At 45.2% G+C, this 22552-nt stretch overlaps 1 protein-coding gene across 2 annotated transcripts in view; it reads left to right on the top strand.

Annotated features, from left to right (window-relative positions):
• Positions 1-10142, top strand: part of IGHMBP2 (immunoglobulin mu DNA binding protein 2) — a 75270-nt gene extending 65128 nt beyond the window's left edge. For both annotated transcript variants that reach the window (XM_067540452.1, XM_067540451.1), the window contains 3 exons: positions 1758-2597; positions 3890-4074; positions 9578-10142. In XM_067540452.1, the coding sequence (XP_067396553.1) occupies positions 1758-2597; positions 3890-4074; positions 9578-9775 (1223 nt within the window). In that variant the 3' untranslated portion in view covers positions 9776-10142. The remainder of the gene's footprint in view (positions 1-1757; positions 2598-3889; positions 4075-9577) is intronic.
• The last annotated feature ends 12410 nt before the right edge of the window (positions 10143-22552 follow it).

Here is a 22552-nt window from a genome sequence, read left to right as displayed (position 1 = left end):
CAGGAGGATTATCATTCAGAATCATTTCTGTAGCTCCATAAATGTGCATCACACCTTTCAAACCTAGAGCGAGATCCAAAGGATTTACAGTCTAAGGCAGTTAAGGACGAGACATTGAGCAGTGGTCTGAGAAAGGGAGAGTACAGGGTATTAACAGTGAGGAGAAGGAATTGGGAAAGATTCATGAAACAAGTGGAATTTACGAAGAGATTGATTGTGGAGAGGAGGAGCTTGGTAGATTAGAACATGAAGATGACTGAAAGCCATTAGTAATCAGGAGACTTGCTGCCCTCTGATGGCTGTCAGTGACTTACCCAGAATGAATTCAGTACAGGTGGCTACATCACCAAACTCTCCGTCCCAATCTGCCCCTGTTGTCGGCTTGCTGGCATCTGAGCAGAGATGTCACAGTGGGTGACTGCACTTCACTGAGGACAGGAGCTCAAGTCTATCTTATTTCCCATGGTGTATGTCACAGAAACCCCACACTTTGGCACAGCTGGCAGCCTCTGCCCAGTGAAGATCAGCAACCAAAACAACAGGGCCGTGAATGGCTCTGACCAGTGCCAGTCCTGGCCTGGCCCCGCATTTTCATGACTGCTAAATATGCTTGCAAAATCCAATAGTAAAGCCCAATTGTATTGCTGTGGATTTTAATAAGTAGAACTTTCCCAGCAATCAGGATCCCAAGAGGAATTGGAGATGCATACTCCAGCACGTTATTGCTTCTGTAAACTGATAGACAGTGGTAGCTGGTAAGTAACGCCAGGTCGTAGAGCACACAATTAGCTATTACAATTCAACATGGTTTGATTCATTTTGTATTGGGATCCTCAGATGCTCAGAATTAAGCTTGTCACCTCGGTTTGCATAATGTTTATTTTTCTAGTCTCCCATTTATCCGTAGAAGCGGGAGACTTAGTAGCCGCCCACACTGGCCGCACTAGCTGAGCCGAGCTGAGTCATTCTGGCATTTGCTATCTGTTATTACTGCTTCTTGAGAAAATAGCCAGAGAGCAGAAATAGACTTGGTATAATCTCCTGTATGTTTGTTATTTTTAACCCTTTGTCTGGGTGGGTATTGGGGGGTCGTGTAGCCTGGGATTGATGTATTTCTCTGCTTGGGAAAGTGAAACAGGTATCGATAGCTGGAGACAGCTATGGGTGGGCAGGTGTTGTGAAGGCTGATCTCTGCCAGTGTGTTACAATCCTAAAATGCAGCTTCCCCTTCCATTGCAGGCCTGTGCCTTCACACAGTTCAGCCAGTTCACCTACCGTTCCCTGCTGCTGCTCTCCTCATTATAATCCATTATCCTCTATAATCCATCCAGACAGTAGCCCTTGTGTAATGCTATTCATCTTCAAATCCTTTATGTACGTTCGTCCTCTCAATCACTTGTGAGCTATATAAGTATTGTGAGCTCCATTTAGCAGATGGTGAAACTGAGGCAGAAGTTGAATGACTGGTCCAAGGCCATAGAGGGAGTCTGCATTAGAGCCGGGACTGGAACTCAGGAGTTGTTGCCTCCCAATTCCGTGTTCAGGCCACTAGATCATGTTTCTCCCTGCTATCTCACTCTGCAACCAATACAGTATCTTGGGCCAAAATCCACAGCTGGAGTAAACCGCCCTAGTGCTAATGAGCTCTGCTGATTTACGCTAGCTGAGGATCAGGCCTATAGTATGGAACGATTGCTGTTTGTCTGGCCAACCACCATGCCGTTGTTTCTGATGGCCGGGGGGCTTGTGTTTTGTAGGCGAGGTGGGTTTTCTCGCTGAGGACCGGAGGATAAACGTGGCAGTGACTCGTGCACGACGCCATGTGGCAGTCATCTGTGACTCTCGGACTGTCAGCAACCAGGCCTTTCTGAAACGGCTGGTGGATTATCTGAGTGAGCATGGGGAAGTGCGGACGGCCTTCGAATACCTCGACGACATCGTGCCAGAAAACTACTCTCATGAGAGCTCTCAGGGTCATGGTGAGCAAGGGGTGGGGCCTAAAACCAGCACAGCCTCTGTTCCAAAACCTCAGTCTGAAGGCCAGAAAACCAAATCAAATCCAACAAAACCGTCCACACAAACACCAGCGATATCTCCCTTGCAGAGTGTGAACGAGGCCAGGGTGGATAGACCAGAGATGAAAGACAATTCAGGCAAGTTCAGGGCCATGATGGTGGAGTTTCTGGAGAGCAGCGAGATGCAGCTGGATTTCCCTTCATCCTTAAACTCTCATGACAGGATGCTGGTTCACCAAATGGCTGAAGAATATGGGTTACAGCACGTAAGCACCGGGGAGGGGAGAGAGAGGTACATCAGCATTGGCAAAAGAACCACCATCAGCTCCTCTCCAGTGAATGCAGATGGCAGTGAGCAAACCCCACCTCCTGAATCCCAAAGCCCTAGGAAAGAGGCGCTAGCCCCTGTCAAGAAAGAAGGAGGAAGCAGCATGAGTTCAGGGAAAGTGGATCTGAAAATGCTACACCTGGAGAGAATGCAACGGGAAAAAGCCAAACAGGAAGAGAGGGCCAGAAAGAATCAGGAGCTGAGCATCAATTTGCAGGCAGTAGCTGGAAGGAAACACAAAAACGAAGCAAAAGGTAGGCCCCTCCTTCCAGGGATTTCCAAGGCTTTTTCCTCTTTAATGTGTGCCTCTCCTTTAGGAGATTTCACTATTTCCATAGCAAAAGCCAGTCACACTGCAGGCTTCCCATTATCGCTGCTCCCTGGATTCTTTTCAGAAGAGCCTTAAGAAAATTAAGCTCCTGCTGAAATTCAGTAGGTGTCTAACTCCCTTGGGCTGCTTTGAAAATCCCAACCTAAGACTAGCTAAGTCAAACCCCTGAACACTGCACCGCTTTAGTAATGTATTCCTGGCTACAGCCTGTTTCTCTGCCCCTGGATAGAACAGGCCCTTTCTGAAGAATGACCCCTTTGGGTACGCCTGAGTGGGGATAAAAGCACTGTGATATGGCCATGGCTGGCCCAGGTCAGCCGGCTCAGAGGGCCTGGCTGCGGGGCAAAAAATTGCTGTGGAGATGTTGAACATCTACACAATAATTTTTCAGCCCCAGAGCTCGAGCCCAGTGAGCCTGAGTCAACTGAGATGGCCAGCCCTGGGTTTTTTATCCCCATGTAGATGTAGCCTTTGAGAGTTTCCTTGAGATGAGGGATTCAATAGAATTAATGACCCTGCTTGAATCGAGGGCATGCTGCACTCTCTCATTCATTCCCTGTGTTTCCCATCAGGAGGTGAGCTTTGCATGTGTCTATAGAGCGTGAGACTTGACTTTCAGAAAGGTTACTGAGGCTCATCTCGAGAGAAATAGCTCCTAGATGATCACAAGATATTGCAGGGCAAACGTTCACCTATCAGGCAGGATGGGAAGTAGCTAGAACTGTGTGAGACTTGAGGCCACATGAATCTTTGAACCAGTGGCCAACCTCTGCAAAGTGCCTGCTTGCAACAATCTCTTTCACTGTTACCAGTGAGTGTCCTAACAATGCCCAGTCAGTGGAAGAAAGCAGCGAAACACCAGGGTGGTGAAGAAAAATTGATGATAGGAGCAATCAGAACAGGTTACAATCTGAGATGTGTGCTACCTACTGTTACATATCTTCAAAAAACCCATCCTCTACCATGGATGTGTCAGTGGCTTATGCCAGTTGGTACATCTCGCTGTAGCATCTGGCCCTCAGCAACTGTTCATGCTGATCGTGGCTGGTTGGGGTCAAATCCTGGTGGGGTCAAATCCTCTGTTGGCATAAATGGGCGAACCCTTCTGGAATCAATAGAGCTGCACTGATAAATACCAGCGAGGAACGTAGCCCGTTGTCTGTTGGGTTTATTTGATAACCAATTAAACTGTTGGGTTTTTCCCTGGACTTCTAGGAAAGGCTGCAGTTAAAACCAGAGCAGACAACGCAGCTGAGGAAGATGTTGATGCCCTGATTTCTGCTGCAGTGAAAGCTGATAATACATGTGGTTTCCCCGGGTGTAAAGCCAGCGTTACGATCTTGGGGCAGCTCTGTCTGCATTGCAACATGCGCTACTGTCTCAGCCATCACATCCCAGAGGTATGAGCTGTGTGTGTCCGTCTCAGGCAGCTTTGGGGAGCTGTCTGAGTGTAGGGGAGATAAGCATAGCCAGGAGTTTGCCAGCTGCTCGGTCTCTTGGCCCAGCTTGAGGCAAGCTGAATTTTTATAACATGGGACTGTGAAATTGACTTTTCCTCCTGAACGTTCTGAGATTGATTTCCTTAGCAATGCTCTCGGCCTCTCAGAGGAGTTTAAAATGAAGGCTCTGCTCCTGAATCTGAGCACCTTGGAGGAAATGCTTTAAATCAGGAGCATTTGTGGAAAGTGCATGCAAAGAGCATACCGGTTTTGTTAGCAGTACATAGTCCTCCTGGTGATAGTTGCTTCTGCCTTTCACTGAGCTCTGACTCTGACATTTCTGACTTGCCCTGGACCACAAGCAAATAGAAAAGAAGGAAGGATGGTCTTGTGATTAAAGCACTGAAATGGGAGTCTGTAAAGGTGGGTTCAATTCCCAGCTTTCCCACAGGTTCCCAGTGTGATCTTGGGCAAGTCAGCGACGGCTTGATCCTGCAGAGGTGCTGAGCACTCTGGCACCGATAAAGCAAAGCATTTAGGCATATGCTTAGGTGCTTTGCTGAATTGGGACCAGAGTGTTCAGTACCTTGCAGGATCAACCCTTAAATTCTCTCTGCTTCAGATCCCCATTTGTAAAAGGGGGGATAATAGCATTTCTGTCTCCCATCCTTTGGGAGTGCAAGAACCATGTAAGTAGTACAGTATCTAACACACTGGAGGCCCAATCTCTGCTGGGGTGCTGAAACTGTACTGCAATACAGATAATAACCATAATGAAGGCACACCCTGCAGGAATGTGAGGGAGAAACAGAAGTGAGTTTAGAGGTGACAGTTGGCTCCCAGAGGTAAGAAAATGGATCATTTGCTCCTGTTGAGTTTTTGTTTTTTTTTAATACAGAACTTTGATTTGTGTTTTAACTGTTTGGATTGAGTGGTGTTTATTTGAATTGTTTGTTATTGATGGATAAAAAAAAATCTCAGCTTTTTCTCCAGCAGAGATTTGAGAAGGGTTTTATTTGCTGTCAAGGTTCAAGTGCAACATGTTTTTTGTTTCCAAACATGAGAAAATGTTTTTCCCGATCTCTGGTTTTATTATTTTTATATGTAAGAAATGAACAGGGTGTACAAATGTGTGCATGTCCTTGGATTCAGTTAATAGACAATGCTGTTAGAGAGCACTTAAACCCAAATCCTAGGGTAGACAGTGTAACATTGTGTTAGTGCTGAAATAATGCAGCTCTTTAGAGTCCTTTTTCTCACGCCGAGTGTCTGAGTCACTTCCTCTCTACAGATCTCATCTCAAAACCTTTCTTTCCTCTTCTGCTCACAATTAGCACTCAGTGTTCTTGCTCTCCATGGCATCTCGTGATGCTTGATGTAGGAGATGCTCCGTAAAAACATCCATCTATCTTAATATCCACTGTGACAATCTCATACACAAAATCCTTGGTACTAGGACAAGGACCATCATTTTATCCTAATATCAGCAAAGAAAATCCAATCAGAAGCATTAGGGGATAATAAACTATAGAAAGTATGCTCTGATCTGAAAAAATGTTTTGCTTTATGTGTATGTAACTAACCCTAGATGAGCATGTGGCGATGAATCACATGGCAGTTGCATAAGTGACTTTTAACATATTTAGGTTTCTTTTAAGATGACTGCTTTTTTAAAAAAAAATGCTTTTGTAAATATGATAAGCTAGTAGCATTGGCTAGAGCCAGCACAGGACAGGTAGGTGCTAATGTCCTATGATGATATGTGCAATTATGAGGCCTCAGTTCAGCAAGGTGCTTAAGCGTGTGTCTAATTTTAAGCATGTGAGCAGTTGCATTGGTCCCATCTCACTGCTGAAAAATGCATTATTTGGGCACAGAAAGTATTTGTGAATTTGGGTAGAATTCGGTGAATGGTTTCAGCCCAAAACCCCCCTGAAAGCAGACATTTCAGAAATGCCAGAATGATTCATTTTGAAAATGTCATTTAAAAAAAGTCAATTTCAACTGACATTTCATGTTGAATATTTTTCAGTTTTTGGTTTTGGTGAGAGAATCCCAAAATATTCTGTTTTGGTTTGAACTGAACCAATTTTTTTCCAGATTTGTCAGTGTTACCCCAGAACCAAAACAACAATTATTCACTCTGCTCTCATTTCATTGTCCCCATTTTAAAGATGGGGAAACTGAGGCATGGAGCAGGGAAGCGATTTACCCAGGGTCATCCAGGAGGCCAATGGCAGAGCTGGGAATAGAACCCAGGTTTCCCAAGTCCCAGGCCAATGCTCTAACCAGTGGACTTGCTTTCTGTCTAGCACTTTTTCCTCCCTAGTATGTTTGTAAAAAGCCTTTCTCATTCCCATTTATGCAGGTGACTAGAATTAGCTCATCCGTCTTTTTGATGCTTTTACCTTTTGCCTGCAAGCCTTGTCAAACCAAGTGTCCTTGGATGGCCTTCCCTCTTTCCATATCTAGGGCAGGTTCTCTTTAACCTCAGATCTTTGAGCAGGAAGCTGCAATGGCCACTTCTTCTTTCTTGAATTGGAATTGTCAAAGAGTCTGATGGGATTTAAGTCCCTTTCAATGTCACCAGGAGTCAGGTGCCACATCTCTGAAAATCTCAGCAATAGGCTTTTGCTCTCTTATTGTCCTGGCTTCTAGAATTCCTCCAATATCCTGTCTCCAATAGTGGCCAGCAACAATGTTTTAGGGGAAGATGTAAGAAACCCTGCAGTAGGTAGATGTCCTGTAATTGGCCCCCCACATTAGGTCTCCTATAGCTAGAGATTGGCTTAAACTCTGAAGCATGAGGTTTAATATCCCTTCAGAATTGTTGTTTTTATTAATTATAACAGCTCCAAATGGCTTGATATTAAAGGAGCCAGAGATTTACCCATTGCTGTTGTCAGGGCATAGTTGGGATTTGAACCCAGAACCTCGCGAAGTCGTGGCTAGGGCCACAGGCTTAGGCCACACAGCTGTTTGTGGTTCTAAATTGAGTAAACTCAGGTAGCTCATGGTCACTGATTCTAAGCTTCCCTGTTCTCACAGTCTTGATCAGTTCCTCCCTGTCAGTAAGCAGTTCTGAGGAAGCTTCCCCTTGGTTGGAGGTTTTGATTTCTGGTTCAAAAAGTTGTGTCCACATGTTTGGCTGAACTAGTTACCCAGCCAGTCTCTGTATAAGCTTCCTTCATGCTGCTCTTTCAGCATATTCCTCAACTCGCCTTACCATAGCCAGGCTTCCTGCTGAGCCAGATGGCCTGGCAGTGTGAGCCACGTTCCATCAGGAAGTACGAGGAGATCACCAAATTGATTTTTGTATGTGCCACACCCAGGATCTGCACCCAGCTCTGCAGAGATGAAAAGCAAGTGTATCTGAAGTGCCTGTGCCACCTAGTCACAGATTCATAGATTTTAAGGCCAGAATGGATAAGAGACTATTAAAATCATCTAGTCCGCTCTGCATAAGACAGGCCATGCAACATCACAGGATATCCTATATTCTTCTAAAAATCTAGCTGGTCCTGTAAACCATCAGTGGAGATTATTCCACTGAAAAAGCAAGATCATAGAATCATAGAGTATTAGAGTTGGAAGGGACCTCAGGAGGTCATCTAGTCCAACCCCCTGTTCAAAGCAGGACTAACCTCAGCTATTTCTATGGCAAAAAATATTTGTATGTATGTTCATTCTGAATCTGGTTTGGACAGAATTTTATTTCATGTAGAATCTAATTGAGGCCCTTTCCCTGGTGAATTGTAATGAAGAATTAAGTGGGAATTAATTGTAAGGATAAAACCTGCTTTGCTACCTTTCTGTTGCTTGTTTATTTTGGTTCAGCTTTTCAAACTAGGGTCTGATCTAGTAAGGGGTCTGGCTTGCTGTTAACATGCAGGTCAAACCTCTTAGGTTTAATAGGAATGATGTGCACGTGGGGCCTGCACAGTTGTCTTAAAGGGTCCAGTCCTGTTCCTAATAAAGACCCCAATTCAACAAAGCCCTTAAGAATATGCCTAACTATAAACACATGCATAAGACCGTTCCTATTCAGCAAAGCGCTTGTTAAGTTCCACTAAACAGGATTTAATATGTGCTGTTTAAGAACTTTGCTGGATAGGAATGAGATTATTCATGGCTTTAAGGTTTAGGTACATGCTGAATTGGGGCTAAAGTCAGTGACAAAACTCCCATTGATTTCAAACGGTACCAGATTGGGCCCAAAATGTGCTAAAAACCCTATTAAAAATGACTTTGTGGAATTCCATATTTATTCTCCCTTAGTGACGTCTAGGTCATATACATCATATATGCAAAGATTTTTGGAACTATCAGCACTGCAAGCTGTCACTGGGATCTGAAAACCCAGCTATGTTCTCTGTCTGGCTACATAAGCAACGGTGTAACAAAGACTCCAAAGTGAGAACATAGGTGCTAGTAATGTTTGTTACATGTGGCAGAAGAGAATCCAGCTCTTTATTCCTTAACATTATTATTTACATTACTGTAGTGCCTGGGGTGCCCCAGTCTTGGACCATGACTCCATTTGACTTGACACTTTAGAAACACTGAACAAAAAGACAGCCCTTGCCCCAGAGAGTTTACAACCTGATCCTGTAGTGCTGATGAGTAAAAATGTTTGTCGTGTTCATAAAAGAATCAGATTCTAAGAACTTGTCTACATTGGGGAAAATGTCAAACTGATTTTCAAATGGGTTGAACTAGACTGACTAGTAAAACGTAACAGCTTTAGTTTCAGCCTGGTTTTAAGTGATTTAAAGCAGCCTGACCCAGTATTACAGAGCCAGTTTAATGATCTTGAAAACAGTTGAGTGAATCAGGCCACCTTAAATAGAGTCTTCGCTATAGTTCTGTCCAGTTTTGCAGTTGGTTTAGCAGACCTGATTTTAAAACCAGTTAGAAAATTTCCCCAGTGTGAATAGGCCCAAACACACAAGGAGCAGATATTTGAATAAAAGGTGCCTTTTTTTTTCCCCAAATCACTTTTCTGACTTTAAGTGCAATACATGCTTTATACAACATATTTTAGATGCATTCCCTCAACGAGAGAGAAAAGAAATAGCAGACATTAACGCTGCAGGTTAGAAAACAGAGTTACTATTTCACCAGATGATATGAGAGAAGTTTAAAAAATTCAGCTACTCAGATGATGGAGCAATGATCTCGCAAAAATGTTTAGGCTTTGTGAAGGGAATTCTTAAGATGACTAAAGTGATGATTTAATTACTGTGTGTGTTCTATCAGGGGGAAAATGACCTTTGTATTTTGTTTCTGTATTAAAAGAGCTCTCAACAACTGGGACATTTTTATGGACTGTGAAGTATACTCAAGCATAGGATTCTGTAATGAGGAACTTCAGGCTCTAACAATGCCACTCATTCATAAGGCACTGTAACATCTCAGGGCGGTTCCAGGCCTGCCACTACAATTATTGTTTTGTCTCCTACAGATTCATGGGTGTGGGGAGAAGGCCAAAGCACACGCTCGGCAGAGAATTAGCAGAGAAGGAATTCTGTATGCTGGAAGTGGATCAAAAGACAAGTCACTGGACCCAACAAAAAGAGCTCATCTCCAGAGGCGCCTAGATAAAAAACTTAATGAACTGACCAACCAGAGAAAGAGCAAAAAGAAAGAGAAAGAAAAATGAGGGATTTGCCCTCACTAAAGTCTGGATCACATCATATTTCCCTTTGGGAATTGATATTCAAGCTGAACACACAGGGATGGGAAAAGCCAATGGACATCTTAAATCTACGGCCTTTGTAAACTGAGTTCTTCTGGTGCTGAAGACAGAAAATGGATCTTTTAGTTTGGAAGTGAGTATAGCTGAGAGCTGCTCTGTGACTGTATAATGTGCTGCAAAATAAATATCAGTCAAGACCAACCTAAAAAGCAGTGCCGTATGGCGGGCGGGAGTTGCTTTGTTTGGAGCAATTATCTTTATTGGCATGGTAATAAATGTATACAGAGAGGATGCACAAAATTACAATAAAGAGTGGTATTAAACACCTTAAGCAATAAGCTGTCAATGTGACATTTCATTGTGATACAATAATAATAATAATAATAAGTTAAATGTCCATGGGTATGAAATGAAAACCTCATAACCAGTGGGGTGGGAACAATTTAATAGCCTCAGGTGACTATGCATTAAGGAAACAACAAAATAAAAATAGTATAACCAATTCAGTTTCTCCAGCCCAGAAATCTCCGTTGTGTACTGAAGAACAAGCAAAATTTCTGTGTCAGAATGAAATGAAATTTTCCAGGTCACCCAACTGGGTCTTTTCTGCTAACCAGTGTGAAAAGGCAGATGGGGCAAGAGTCTTCCATCTCTGATAGGTAAACATTTTAGTTGTCACACATGCCCCTCTGCTCAACATTTTAAATGAATTGGAATATGATCAGACATATTCCAAAATCTTGATCACAAAGTGCAGGCTGAGTGAGCCAATGGCAACTTGACAGACCAATTCCATGATTGAGAGGACACAGTGCTGGGATATATGCCCCAAAAATGCTTGGTGTGTGCTGTATCTCAGAAGCGTGGCAGCTCATACCCCTTGGCTCATTTCAGTGGTATGTAGTAGATATTGACTCAGTTTAGGATTTGGGTTATATTTAGAATTAGTGGAAGGCAAGGGGATGATTAGATAAATACCTGTACTTTCTTTCCCCATTTCTCTTTGTTCTTCAGAAGTGGGGAGGGGCCATGTTGGGCACGAAGGGTGAAATTCACTTTTGAGCAGAAAATCAGCACAGGACCTACACACCTCTCAGGTCCTGTCAACAGGGTTTAATGCTGCAGAAAGCTTTGTGCAGGCCTTCTGGATTGCAATGAATTTCCCCTCTCCCCCCCCCAAGAGTAAAGATTAGGGGTCAGCTACATCTGAGAAGTCAGGGTTTCTTACCTAAACTCCAATAGGGAACACAAAGGATTCTTTGGCACCTTGCTTTATAACTACAGAAAACGGAGACTCTGCAAAAACTTGGAGTGAGAAGAGTCAGAAACAAACATTTCTTCACCTTCTGAATTCACCAAATCTGAGATGCACAGTCCAGAAGGAGAGGAGGCAGGAAGCCATAGACCATGCCAAGGAAGAGGTGTAACATGAAGCTAGTCCAGTGCCAACTCGCAAACCTCCCCCAGGCAAAGAATGTGTTTAGCCAGAGGTAGGGTTGAATAGATGTAATCCCAATCTCTTCTCAAAGTGCCTGAAAATAATATGGCAATTAACAAACAAAAAAGAAGAAAAACCTTATTTTTCAGAATTTAAGCTTCAACTTTCAAAAGCAACCAACAGCAGCCAACCTTTGGAAGTGCTTAGCTAAGGTCGCCCAAACAAGCTTACCTCTGGTCCCATTCCACCCCCACGCTCTCATCTTCCCTCCCCTCCCAGCTCTGTACACTGTGGTCTTTTTGGATTGAAGAATTTTTTTGGAAGGGTTTTTTGTTGATAAAATCTTCATGTTCCTAAGGGCTATGGGAAATCATCTTCCTAACTGAAAATATTTCCTGGGTTTCCAGTCTCTCCTCCAGTGGATAGGGAAGCCATTGAGTTTGCTTATGTGCACAGTCAAGTAAAAGGAGACAATGTTGCCATCTTACCTAGGCTGCCTGATCTTTGCTCCAGAGAGGCAGGAGGGGAATCTTCCCCCAGGGCTTTATTCCATGAGGTGATGAGCACCCGCCATCCCCAGTGGAGTCAGTAGAAACTGAGGTTACTCAGGACCTCAGAGAATGGGACTGCAGTGGAAAAGCCATTTTCCTATTAAAGTACACCTTATGTATTCAGACAGGATGCTGCTGCTTTAAAGAAAGAAGAAAACCAATTTGGCCACAGATCACATTGAACACGAGGAGGAATATTTCAGATTAATGGAGAGTGATTCCTTAAGCACAAATTTCTGCTTAGTGCCTGGGGTTTAAATACCATCTACGTACAGAGAAACTCAGCATTTATCCTGTATGCAACCACTTCAGAGCATTCCTGGTGCTCATGAATTCTGAGTGTGCTAGCTAGGGTGCCGAAAGGCAAATTAGGAGGTCATTCCTGTTGACTATTCCTTTCAAAAACACTAGTAAACTCTGCAATAATATACACAGTATAATAATAAGCAACTACCCAGATGCAACCAAAGAGCAGAAACTAAGAGCCTTTTTGCCTAGATATGGAGTCATCCCTTCTCCCACAGAAATGTTGAACCTCTTGCTGCCCCTGTTAAGTGCCCACATAAGAACTGTGTGAAGCAGCATGAAATTGTAGACCGTTATCAGGAACAAAATTCAAAAGCAAACTGACCTGAAGGGTGGCTCTCTCTGAGTCGCAGGGGAGGACAGGGTGACCAGAGTCTCCCATGGGAGAGCAATCATCACTCTGCTAGAACACCAGTGATAACTCGGAGGTGGGCTGAGGATTGGAGAACTGGGCCAAGTATGTATCTCTAAAATTGGCCTGGGTGTCAAGGTTCCATAAACTGTCCTTGGAAGGCCTACTCAGTTTCACGCATCTGAAAATATCAAGGCTAAAATCTAATTCTTCTCCTTAAGTTTCTAGCCCCTGTCTTTGTGGCTGGCCTTTGGAAGCCCTGAGAGCCATGCTGCCATGACTAGTTTTCTGCTGTGTGCTGCCCTAGCTACCGTAGCGGGCATTAGGGACACTTCCCATCATCAACAATGGTCAGCATGGCTTCTGGCTATAAGGTGAGATAAGTCAACAGTGCAAGAGACAGTGTGGTCTAGTGGATGAAGCATGGGACTGAGAACAAGGGACTCCTGCATTCGGATCTTGGTTCTGACACTGACTCGCTCTGTGGCTTTACTCAGCCTTTCTGCCTCCATATCCGCATCTGTGAAATGGGGACAGTAACACCCATCTGCCTCACCAGGCCGTTGTGATTGCTAATTAGATAATGTTGGTGAGGTGCTGCTGTATTAAGTGCTAGAGTTCACCAGAATATGGATCAGGCCCATTAACAGGTGAGTTGACTTTCCAGTCAGCCAACCTCTGAGCCAAGTTTACTGCACAACCGGATCTTTCCGGGGAGATTTCTGCCACCTGCCTACTGAGCCTTCTGTATTGAAGTCCCCCTTTTTCCCCCCTGGCAAACATTTTTATTGAAAGATGCCAAAATAGAGCTTAAAGCTGGCAACAAGAAGTCAGAGAGGAAAAAAACCATCCTGAACTGGATTTTATTCAGAGAGAAAGGTATTGAAACACAAATGATTTCCCATGTGGCAAGAGCATCAGATCCACTTGGTGTATGTGATGGACATCAGAATTTCTCCTGACATGTCCACTGAGCCTAGGGAAGGAGCATTGGCAGGTGGACAGGTGCCTTGGAAAGGAAATTTCCCTTTCAAAAAACATCTGCCTAAAAGATAAGCTGTAACTTAGTCACAAACTACAAGGCTCAGCACAGCAATTGCTGGGTGAAAAATCTGTGGCCCGTGCAATGCAGCGGGCCAGACTAGGGGATGATAATGGTCTAGTCAGGCCTTAAAATGCATGGATCTCTGCAAATATATGGGGACTCGGAAAAACAGATGATGATCCAAATGTTATTTGCCTGGGGTGAGATTTGGTTAAATATTTTACCCGGCAGAGCATGGCAACTCTGGAGTGGGCAGCAGAAGGGATCCTCCGCACCCACTACTGTGGTCAGGTCACTGGCTGCTGCCCTTGTTGGCAAGGGTGGAGTTTAATATGTCACAGTCCTGAGTGCACCGAGCACCCTTCTCCCTTCTGTGCCATCCCACTTCTGGTAGGCAAATGGAACAAGGCAACTGGGCTCTGGGACTCGCAGCAGCAGCAGCAGCAGCACAGGCCCTGTCTGTAACAGCCTGTGCTGTAGAGCTCCCTCTATCTTAATAACCCTCAAATGAGTCTCCTCTAAACCTTTGTTCCCAAAGGCCTTGGGGGTGACGCGCTGATTTTGTTTTAACTTGATCCTGTTTTAATCTTGTCGGTTTCAAATCATTTGGGGCCAGCCTCTGCTGTTACCCACGCTGATGTAAATCTGGAGTAACTGTAGAGCTGGCCCTTGGTCTGTACCTGGTGTTATTGTGTAATCAGCCGGTAAGTAGGTGCTACGGCAATAAAATCGTTCTTCTTCCCTGTCCCAAGGAGGGAAATGTCCTCTCACAATTACTCAGGGAAGAATGAGCAGCCAGGCTTGCCTCGTGTCATCTGCGCTGCCTCTTTTATACAGACTCCCATAAAAAAAACCAGATAGGGTGTTTGTTGCCGCTGTTGTTCTTATGCCAGGATTGCTCATTGGAGCCGGCGGCTGCCTTCCAGTCCACTGCCTCAAGTTTGTGGATTGTGCTAACCTCAGGAAATTACTGGAGATGGAGCTGCAGAAAGGGTGCAATGGTGCGTGGCCACCCAGCTGCCTGTTAACCCCGTGCATGCAGAATTGTGGAGAAGAACCCAAAGCCTTTGGCTGCAGAAACACAGGCCTCCTCCTCTCAGTGAGTTAATTCAGTCGCTCAGCCGGTTAGGATCCGACGCACAAGGAGCAAGACTGGCACACTCCATCTTGCAGAGAGGGGAGATAGAGACGCTACAGGTGCACGGAGGGATGAGAATTCCACTCCACTGTTGCTCTCTGCCCGGCTGTTTGGTTTATCATCTTAGATTGACCCTTGCAGAGCACAATGCAATTGTGTCAAATAGTTTTCTCACAATATCCACACTAAAGAGAATGGCTCAACATCATTGCACTGCTGAGAGTAGTGAATACAATGATAATTAATGGTTATTAATTAATTATTTGCATTGTGATAGCAGTGAAAGGCCCCCACTGAGATCAGGACCCCCTTGTGCTTGGGACCAGACAAACACAGGACGAGGATGATCAATCCTGCCCTGAAGGGCTTACAATCTCAAGTCCATGCAGTATGCTTGGAGCACAGGCTTTCATACCATGTGCTTAATGTAACACCATTGATAACCTTGATACCACGGGGATGGGTGCAGTCACATTTCCTAGCTAGGTCGCTGGGATTTGTTTCTTGGGCTAGCAGGAAGCTTTGATGCGGTGGATAAACAGTTAAGCAAAGGGGCCTCTTCATGACACATGCAGTGGTTAAACAAAGAGGATGCCACTGACTCCACTGCTCAGTTGTAAGTTGTGTAAGTGGCCATATTTAGTAAAGAAAAACAATCAAGCAAGCGCGTTTGGGGCTAAGAGGATGTCCACCAAGCACTATCATGGGCTGTGGCTTGGCTCTGCGTAGCCCAGATATTAATGTCACTTAAGTGAGCACTTTCTCTGTATCGCCATGCAAGAGATCCACATTCATTTCCTGCTCCCCAGCTCTCCCTCCTAGAGGCTAGAGAGGGGGCAAGTTCTGGCCCAGTGCTTTGTTCTGCCACAGTCCACAGGGGACTGCTCATTTGATTCCTTGTCCCACTCTCTTGTTTCCCAGGTTGGGAGTGCTGCATGAATTGTGGATAATAGATGAGTGGTGCTGGAAGGACTGCGAAAGAGGGGATGGCAAGCTTGGCCAGGTCACCCTCCTGGGCCTGGCCGCCCCCAGTCATGACAGACAGGAGACGGGGTCAGATGTGAGTGAGTGGCGTTGCGACCTGGTGCATAGGGTCACAGTGCCACTCACATTTGTCCTGGACACCCTCTGTCAAGCCAGCAGGGTAGGGGCTCTGTTTGACCCCTGTGTTCTATTTGCTGACCGTCCGCAGTCCAAGCAAAGCCATTCACTTCCTGTCATTCAAAGAGCACCTTTTGTCCCCTCTATACGTTCTGCCTAGTGGTACTTAGTGGTTAGGCTGTGGGAAAGGGTGGGTCATGCAGAAGAGTCCAGATACCTCACTCTGTTACTGGACCAGAGCCAAAAGTCTTTCCAACCACATGCAAATAGCAACAGAAATGTAAAGATTTTTGTGCCATTGCACATTCCCCGTGTGGCCTTGGCAGGATTGACTGGCACCCCTAGCACGGCACTGCAATGTCATCGCTTGCTACTTAAGCCCACTGCATGGAGTCTGGCTTAACCTAGGGGCCAGAACCTCAGCCGGTGTAAATTGCTGTAGCATCATTGACTTCAATAGAGACTTCAATACCAGCTGAGAATCTGGCCCACGATTTTCATGCCCAGAGACAAGGAGCTTGATTCTCTGCTGCCTGTAATCATTTGTACCTGTTCAAGAGGGGTGGGAAAAACATTAACAAACCGCAATGGTAGCATTTTACACCTACATTGCCCAGGGTAAATGGCTACCCATGGTGCTCAAGATGGTGGAAAAACAGATGCAAGGGTGAGCTCATCTGAGCCAAACTCTTCCCAAATATTGTTCATGTCCTTAAACATCTTCTGAATCCCAGGGCAGCAGACTCTAGCACCTAGGACAAGTTTGTCGGTCAACCACGGTCCATTTGGTCATCTGTCGACACTTTAGTGGTTGGGCCAAAAACAATGTGCTGCATCCTCACTTGTGTGAACTTCTGCAGCTTATAACTAGACACTGACTGTCAGGGTAAAACCAGAACACACTCAGGATGTTCTTAGGTCCTATGTTCGTCCATCTCTCATAGCAGCATTAATTATGCTGCAAATCAGCAGCACAGGGAGAGGCAATAGACTCGTCTGTCACTGATAAAAGAAGCATAGGTCAGACAACCTAGGAAGCAGGGGTCCCCCTGCTTCTCTTACCCCAAAGTATTGGCACAATCCAAGATTCTTCTTGCCAGGAACCCACACAGCATCCAGCTGGTTTATGGGAGAAGTCTTCTTAGATTGAATTGCATCGTTGAGACCAAATCTCTGCAAGGGACTCTCAGTGGTCAATTCTGCCCTATAGTCAAGGAGAATGGTTGCAAAAGGATACAGTGGAGAATATAAAGAGAGAAAATTCTCCCTCACGGTTGAGAGAGAGAGAGAGAGAGTGAGTGTGTGTGTGTGTGTGTGTGTGTGTGTGTGTGTGTGTGTGTGTGTGTGTGTGTGTCTCTTAAGCATAGAAAAGATCAAGGCTGCACAGATGATAGCTTGGGTCTAATGATCTCCTACAGAACAGCTTGTTCGCTGTATTGCAGCACTGAGCAGCACATGGGCAACTCTCCCGTTTCTCAGCCAGTCCTAGGGATGGTAGCAACTAGACCTGCTGTCCTTCTGTGAGTCTGCGTAGTAAACCAGAAGGACCTGCAGATCCTTTGAGAGTGACATGGCTGGCTGGGGCTATCCCAAGGGAATGGGCAGCATAGGTGCTGTATGACAGTCCTCCTGCACCTAGAGGTAAGAGAATTGGCATCTTCACTTGCCAGCTTCCTGTAGGACTCTGTACGAGCTGCCCTGTCCTAGATCGGCTCACAGCCGAGGTCTCAATATGCTGACGTGATGGGCACATGTAAGCCAGTGACATCCTGGTTCACTATATTAGTCTATAATACTGTGAATTAATTGTTTTGGGTGGGATCCCCACAAGCATTCGGCATAAGCCTAACTGCTCCCATTGCAGCCAATGGGTGTTTTACTCAACGGGAGCAGAGTCAAGCCAACACTGACCCTTTGGAAAAGCTCTGACCCTGGATGGCCACCACAAATCATTAACAGCATCTCTTTTTGTAGTTGGAAATATCAGTGACGTCTCCTCTCCTTGGAGCTGGAACTTACAGCAGAAGATTGTCCTGGCTAAATTACTTGGACCAAGCCAGAACAATTGCTCAGCAAGACCCAGAATGTGGCCATGCATCTCCAAATGCCAGTTCAGGTAATTACGTTGTGTCTGATGCAGTTCCCTTGAAGTTTAATTTGGACTTACTCTTATTCATGTGCTGTCCTGAACACACAGGCAATGCTGTCATGCGCTGTTTAAAGGCTGCCGCTTTCCATCTCAAAAAGTGGTCGTCAAATGCTTTGGGGGTCTGAGATGCTGTGTAAATGTGAGTTGTTGTTATGGAATCAGTGTAAGGATTTGATTGTACAACGTATGCTGGTGTAAAGGGTATTGAAATTGTCCCTATTGCCTATGGAGGCACACTTCTGCCCTGGGCTTTTTCACACTGCTTACCCATGCATTGTGGAGTTCATCCATACACTAGCCTGAGAGAATGCCTTCTGGGTTACATCCCTCATTTTAATCAGCACACAGATGTAGCATCTAGCCTTCAATAGTAATCCATGGTGACTTTCCCTTCCTCGCTTTAGATCTGCAGTACTGCCTTGTGCTCCTTGCACACAGACACTAAAATCATCACTTTCCCTTTTTCTCCATTAACAGAGTGGAGCTCTGGCCGTCGGCCCTAGAAATGCTGCCTTCCAGCCAGGGCTTCAGTTTCCCTGCAGTTCTCAGCCATGGTGGTTGGCCTCCTAGTTGGGCGCAGGAGTGTCAGTGTGGTCCAACCAGTCAGGACAAGATTGGTACAGGACTCGTGAGGCTTCATGTAAAATGCCATGAATGCTTTGAGGCATATCTGGATCCACAAGTTGCTAATGACTTGGAAGGAATTCAAAGAGCAGCAACATTTAAGGAATTGGAGCAATTAATTTTTGGGGAGACAAACTGACCCATGTTAATCACTGAGAACAATGGAGTTAAACCAGGAATGAATTCAGTCTAATGGGCTCAATTCTCATTTACACTCAGGCCACTTTACACTCATAGAATCACAGAATATTAGAGTTGGAAGGGACCTCAGGAGGTCATCTAGTCCAACCTTCTGCTCAAAGCAGGACTAACCTCAGCTAAATCATCCCAGCCAGGGCTCTGTCAAGCCGCAGCTTAAAAACCTCTAAAGATGGAGATTCCACCACCTCCCTAGGTAACCCATTCCAGTGCTTCACCACCCTCCTAGTGAAAAACTTTTCCTAATATCCATCCTAGACCACCCCCACTGCATCTTGAGACCATTGCTCCTTGTTCTGTCATCTACTATTATTGAGAGCAGCCTAGCTCCATCCTCCCTGGAACCCCCTTTCAGGTAGTTAAAGGCTGCTATCAAATCTCCCCTCATTCTTCTCTTTTGCAGACTAACAAGCCTAGTTCCCTCAGCCTCTCTTCATAAGTCTTGTGCTCCAGCCCCCTAATCATTTTTATTGCCCTCCGCTTCACTCTCTCCAACTTGTCCACATCCTTTTTGTAGTGGGGGGGCCCAAAACTGGACACAATACTCCAAATGCGGCCTCACCAATGCCAAAAAGAGGGAAATAATCACTTCCCTCCATCTGTTGGCAATGCTCATACCAGTGCAGCCCAATATGCTATTAACCTTCTTGGCAACCAGAGCACACTACTGACTCATATCCAGCTTGTTATCCACTGTAACCCCCAGGTCCTTTTCTGCAGAACTGCTGCCTAGCTCATCGGTCCCCAGTCTGCAGTTGTGCATGGGATTCTTCCATCCTAAGTGGAGGACTCTGCACTTGTCCTTGCTGAACCTCATCAGATTTCTTTTGGCCCAATCCTCCAATTTGTCTAGGTCACTCTGTATCCTATCCCTACCTTCCAGAGTATCTACCACTCCCCCTAGCTTAGTGTCATCTGCAAACTTGCTGAGGGTGCAATCTACCCCATCCTCCAGATCATTAATGAAGATGTTGAACAAAACCGGCCCCAGGACTGACCCCTGGGACAATCCGCTTGTGACCGGCTGCCAGCTAGACATGGAGCCATTGATCGCTACCCGTTGAGCCCAATGATCTAGCCAGCTCTCTATCCATTTTATAGTCCATTCATCCAACCCATACTTCATCTGACAGGCTGAAGTAGGTACAAATTCTCTATGGCAACTTTGCACTGTCTGTATGGTGTGACAGGGTCTTAGTGTGGAGGAGAATCCAGGTGCAGTTTGTCTAAACTATGATAAAAGGGTGGGTGGTACCTGGCCACAAGTGTCTGAATGGTGTAAACACGAAGGAGAAAGAAAAATGGCTTAGACTAGTCCAAGAGGAAATAACAAGAAGGAATAGGATGGAAATTTTAGGCTGACTATGAGGAACTCTGGTGAGCTCTGCCTAACTATGAAATTAGACTCCCAAGGGGAGAGGTGGAAACTTGGTTGCTTGAGCCATTTTAAATGTGAGTGGACGATGCACTAGAATACATATTACATGCTCTTATCGGAACAGTGGACTGGCGTGTAGGTGTCTGTGATATATTTGAATATAAATGTTTTATCATGTGCTCAGTCTTCCTGTGCCGGAGTTAGGACTAGGGTCTCCTGTCAGTAAATTTTGAAATAAAACCTAGTCTTTCTGTTGTACATTGTTACAAATGGTCTTGCCATAAACTTAGCAGCCTCATTTTCCTAAGATTGGAGGGCTGGGGGTTCCCAAACGTTTTGCCAGTATGGCCCCATTTTATTGAAGTATTTCTTGCTGGGACCCCAAGAGGACGCCATGTTGTAGAGCGAAATGGCATCCTCCGCACAGCATGACTTCACATGCACCATACGTACGAGGTCATGCCACATGGAAGACGCCACTTTGTGCTACCAAATGCCATCCTCCACAGGGTAACGTCCTACATATAGTGCATGTTAGCTCATGCTATGTGGAGGATGCCATTTTGTAGAGCAAAATGGTGTCCTCTATGCATTGTGACCTCACATGCACTGGACACACAAGGTCGCGCTGTGCGGGACACACTGGGGATCGCTATGACCCTGTCTGCTGATGGCATGACCCCCATTTGGTCTTGCACCCCACAATTTGGGACCTGCTGTTGTAGGGCAAAGATTGCTCTGCGGGCCATGGGTCACATATAGTCCTTAAGGTTGTGTTCAGAACTGCAGGGGAGCCCAAAATGTGGCCAACACCCAACCAGAGAGATTGGAATCTGCATATTGGCAGAGTCACGCTGATGGGAACTATTGGGATTAACTGACACAAATCAAATTGCGCATGGAATGGAACACAATGTTTTATGCAGCAGCTTTAATACTCAGAGCACCTCAAAGTGCTTCACAAAGCAATCCGTTAGGTGCTGGCAGGGCAAGGACTGTGCAAGCAAAAGGAGCAGATACACTGTGTTCAGCACTAGCCCACAGACTTGAGCACTAGAACTGGGTTAGTTGGAAAGGCTCCCATTGACTTCAGTGGGCTTTGGATCCAGCCCTTATTGAGAGAGAGATTTGATTTCCCCCTCCCCCCGCCCCACACTTTTTTTTTTTCAGAATATGCCAAGGGAGCTTTGAAGTCCACCTGGACAAGCACCAGGGACCCCAGTTTAATTTAATGCGTCATCCAAAGGACAGCACCTCTGACAATGCAACATCCCCTCAGTACTGCAATGTCAGCAGGAGGTATAAACCCAAGCCTGCACCTGAGGTTTGAATCCAGAACCATGTGGCCCAGAAGCAAAATTAATTATCAAGTATCTTGGAAGCCCATACACGAAGATCAGAGCTAGGTAAATAACTCATAACAAATCATTCACTCTGTTAATATCACCTCGTTTTCTATTTGGGACTGTCCAGCAGCACACTGCAAAATCTGCATGTTTTTATTATTAGAATTTATCTGCAAATTTCTTCAGTGAATAATTCTTGGCCTGCAGTCATAGCTGATCCATTCAGCATTCACTCTATGTCAAGTAGTAAGATAACTCATGTAGATAAGTTTCTTTTCTCTGACTGGACATGGAACCAACCACCATCAACATCAGCTGTGAATGGCATATTTGAATGTAAAATTGATATCCATGGGGTGGGGTCAGTGGGTGATGGAACTCCAGCTTTGCTTTCCGGAATAGTTCAATGGTTGAGATTCAAATGAGCTTTTTACAAGTATCCTGGCAAATAATGCTTGTCCCCTGGCATATCTGCAGGCATTTGATTGGTCACACTCACTCAGCTCTAACTAACGTCAACCACATTGATTATTAAGGGTGAAGTTTCAATCAACACTTTGACTTCGGGAGGACCGGTCAGGAAGTATTTCACAAGCACTGGGCTCACTAGTCATATTGAACAATTTATTGTACATGTAAAAAGAAAGGTGATTTAAGGAGGATACTACATTTTTTCCTATCCATTAAAGGTATCCCATGGTGATAAAAACCAAAGTAACCCAGTGTGGCTCTCTGTCCCCCTCTAGTGGCTATATGTATAGCAATTGTTCAGCTCCAGCTAAGGCACCTTGTTCTTTAGTTTATAGAGACTGTGAGCATGCTGGGGCAGAGACTGTCTTTTTATTCTTTGTACAGCATCTAGCACAGTGGGGTTCTGGGTCATGACTGGGACTCATAGATGTTACCTCTATACAAATTTATCATTGTTAACAACAGAGGCTCATACTTTTGGGTCCTGACTTCAAGTCCCACTGCTGACAAGCCATCCATGATATATTAACCATTTCTTTGGCTTATTTAGAGGCAGCCTCTAGGGTGTGAGAGTCTCCTAATTGCTTTTAATGGGGACACCTGCCCCAAACCCAATAGTGTCCCACACTGGGAGAACCTAGGCC

This window comes from Emydura macquarii, unplaced genomic scaffold, assembly GCF_026122565.2.
Source record: "Emydura macquarii macquarii isolate MOO-44397 ecotype Brisbane River unplaced genomic scaffold, CSIRO-AGI_Emac_v2 contig_587, whole genome shotgun sequence".
Taxonomy (NCBI): domain Eukaryota; kingdom Metazoa; phylum Chordata; order Testudines; family Chelidae; genus Emydura; species Emydura macquarii.
Note: the sequence above shows the minus strand (reverse complement) of the source record. Positions and strands in the feature narration are given on the sequence as shown.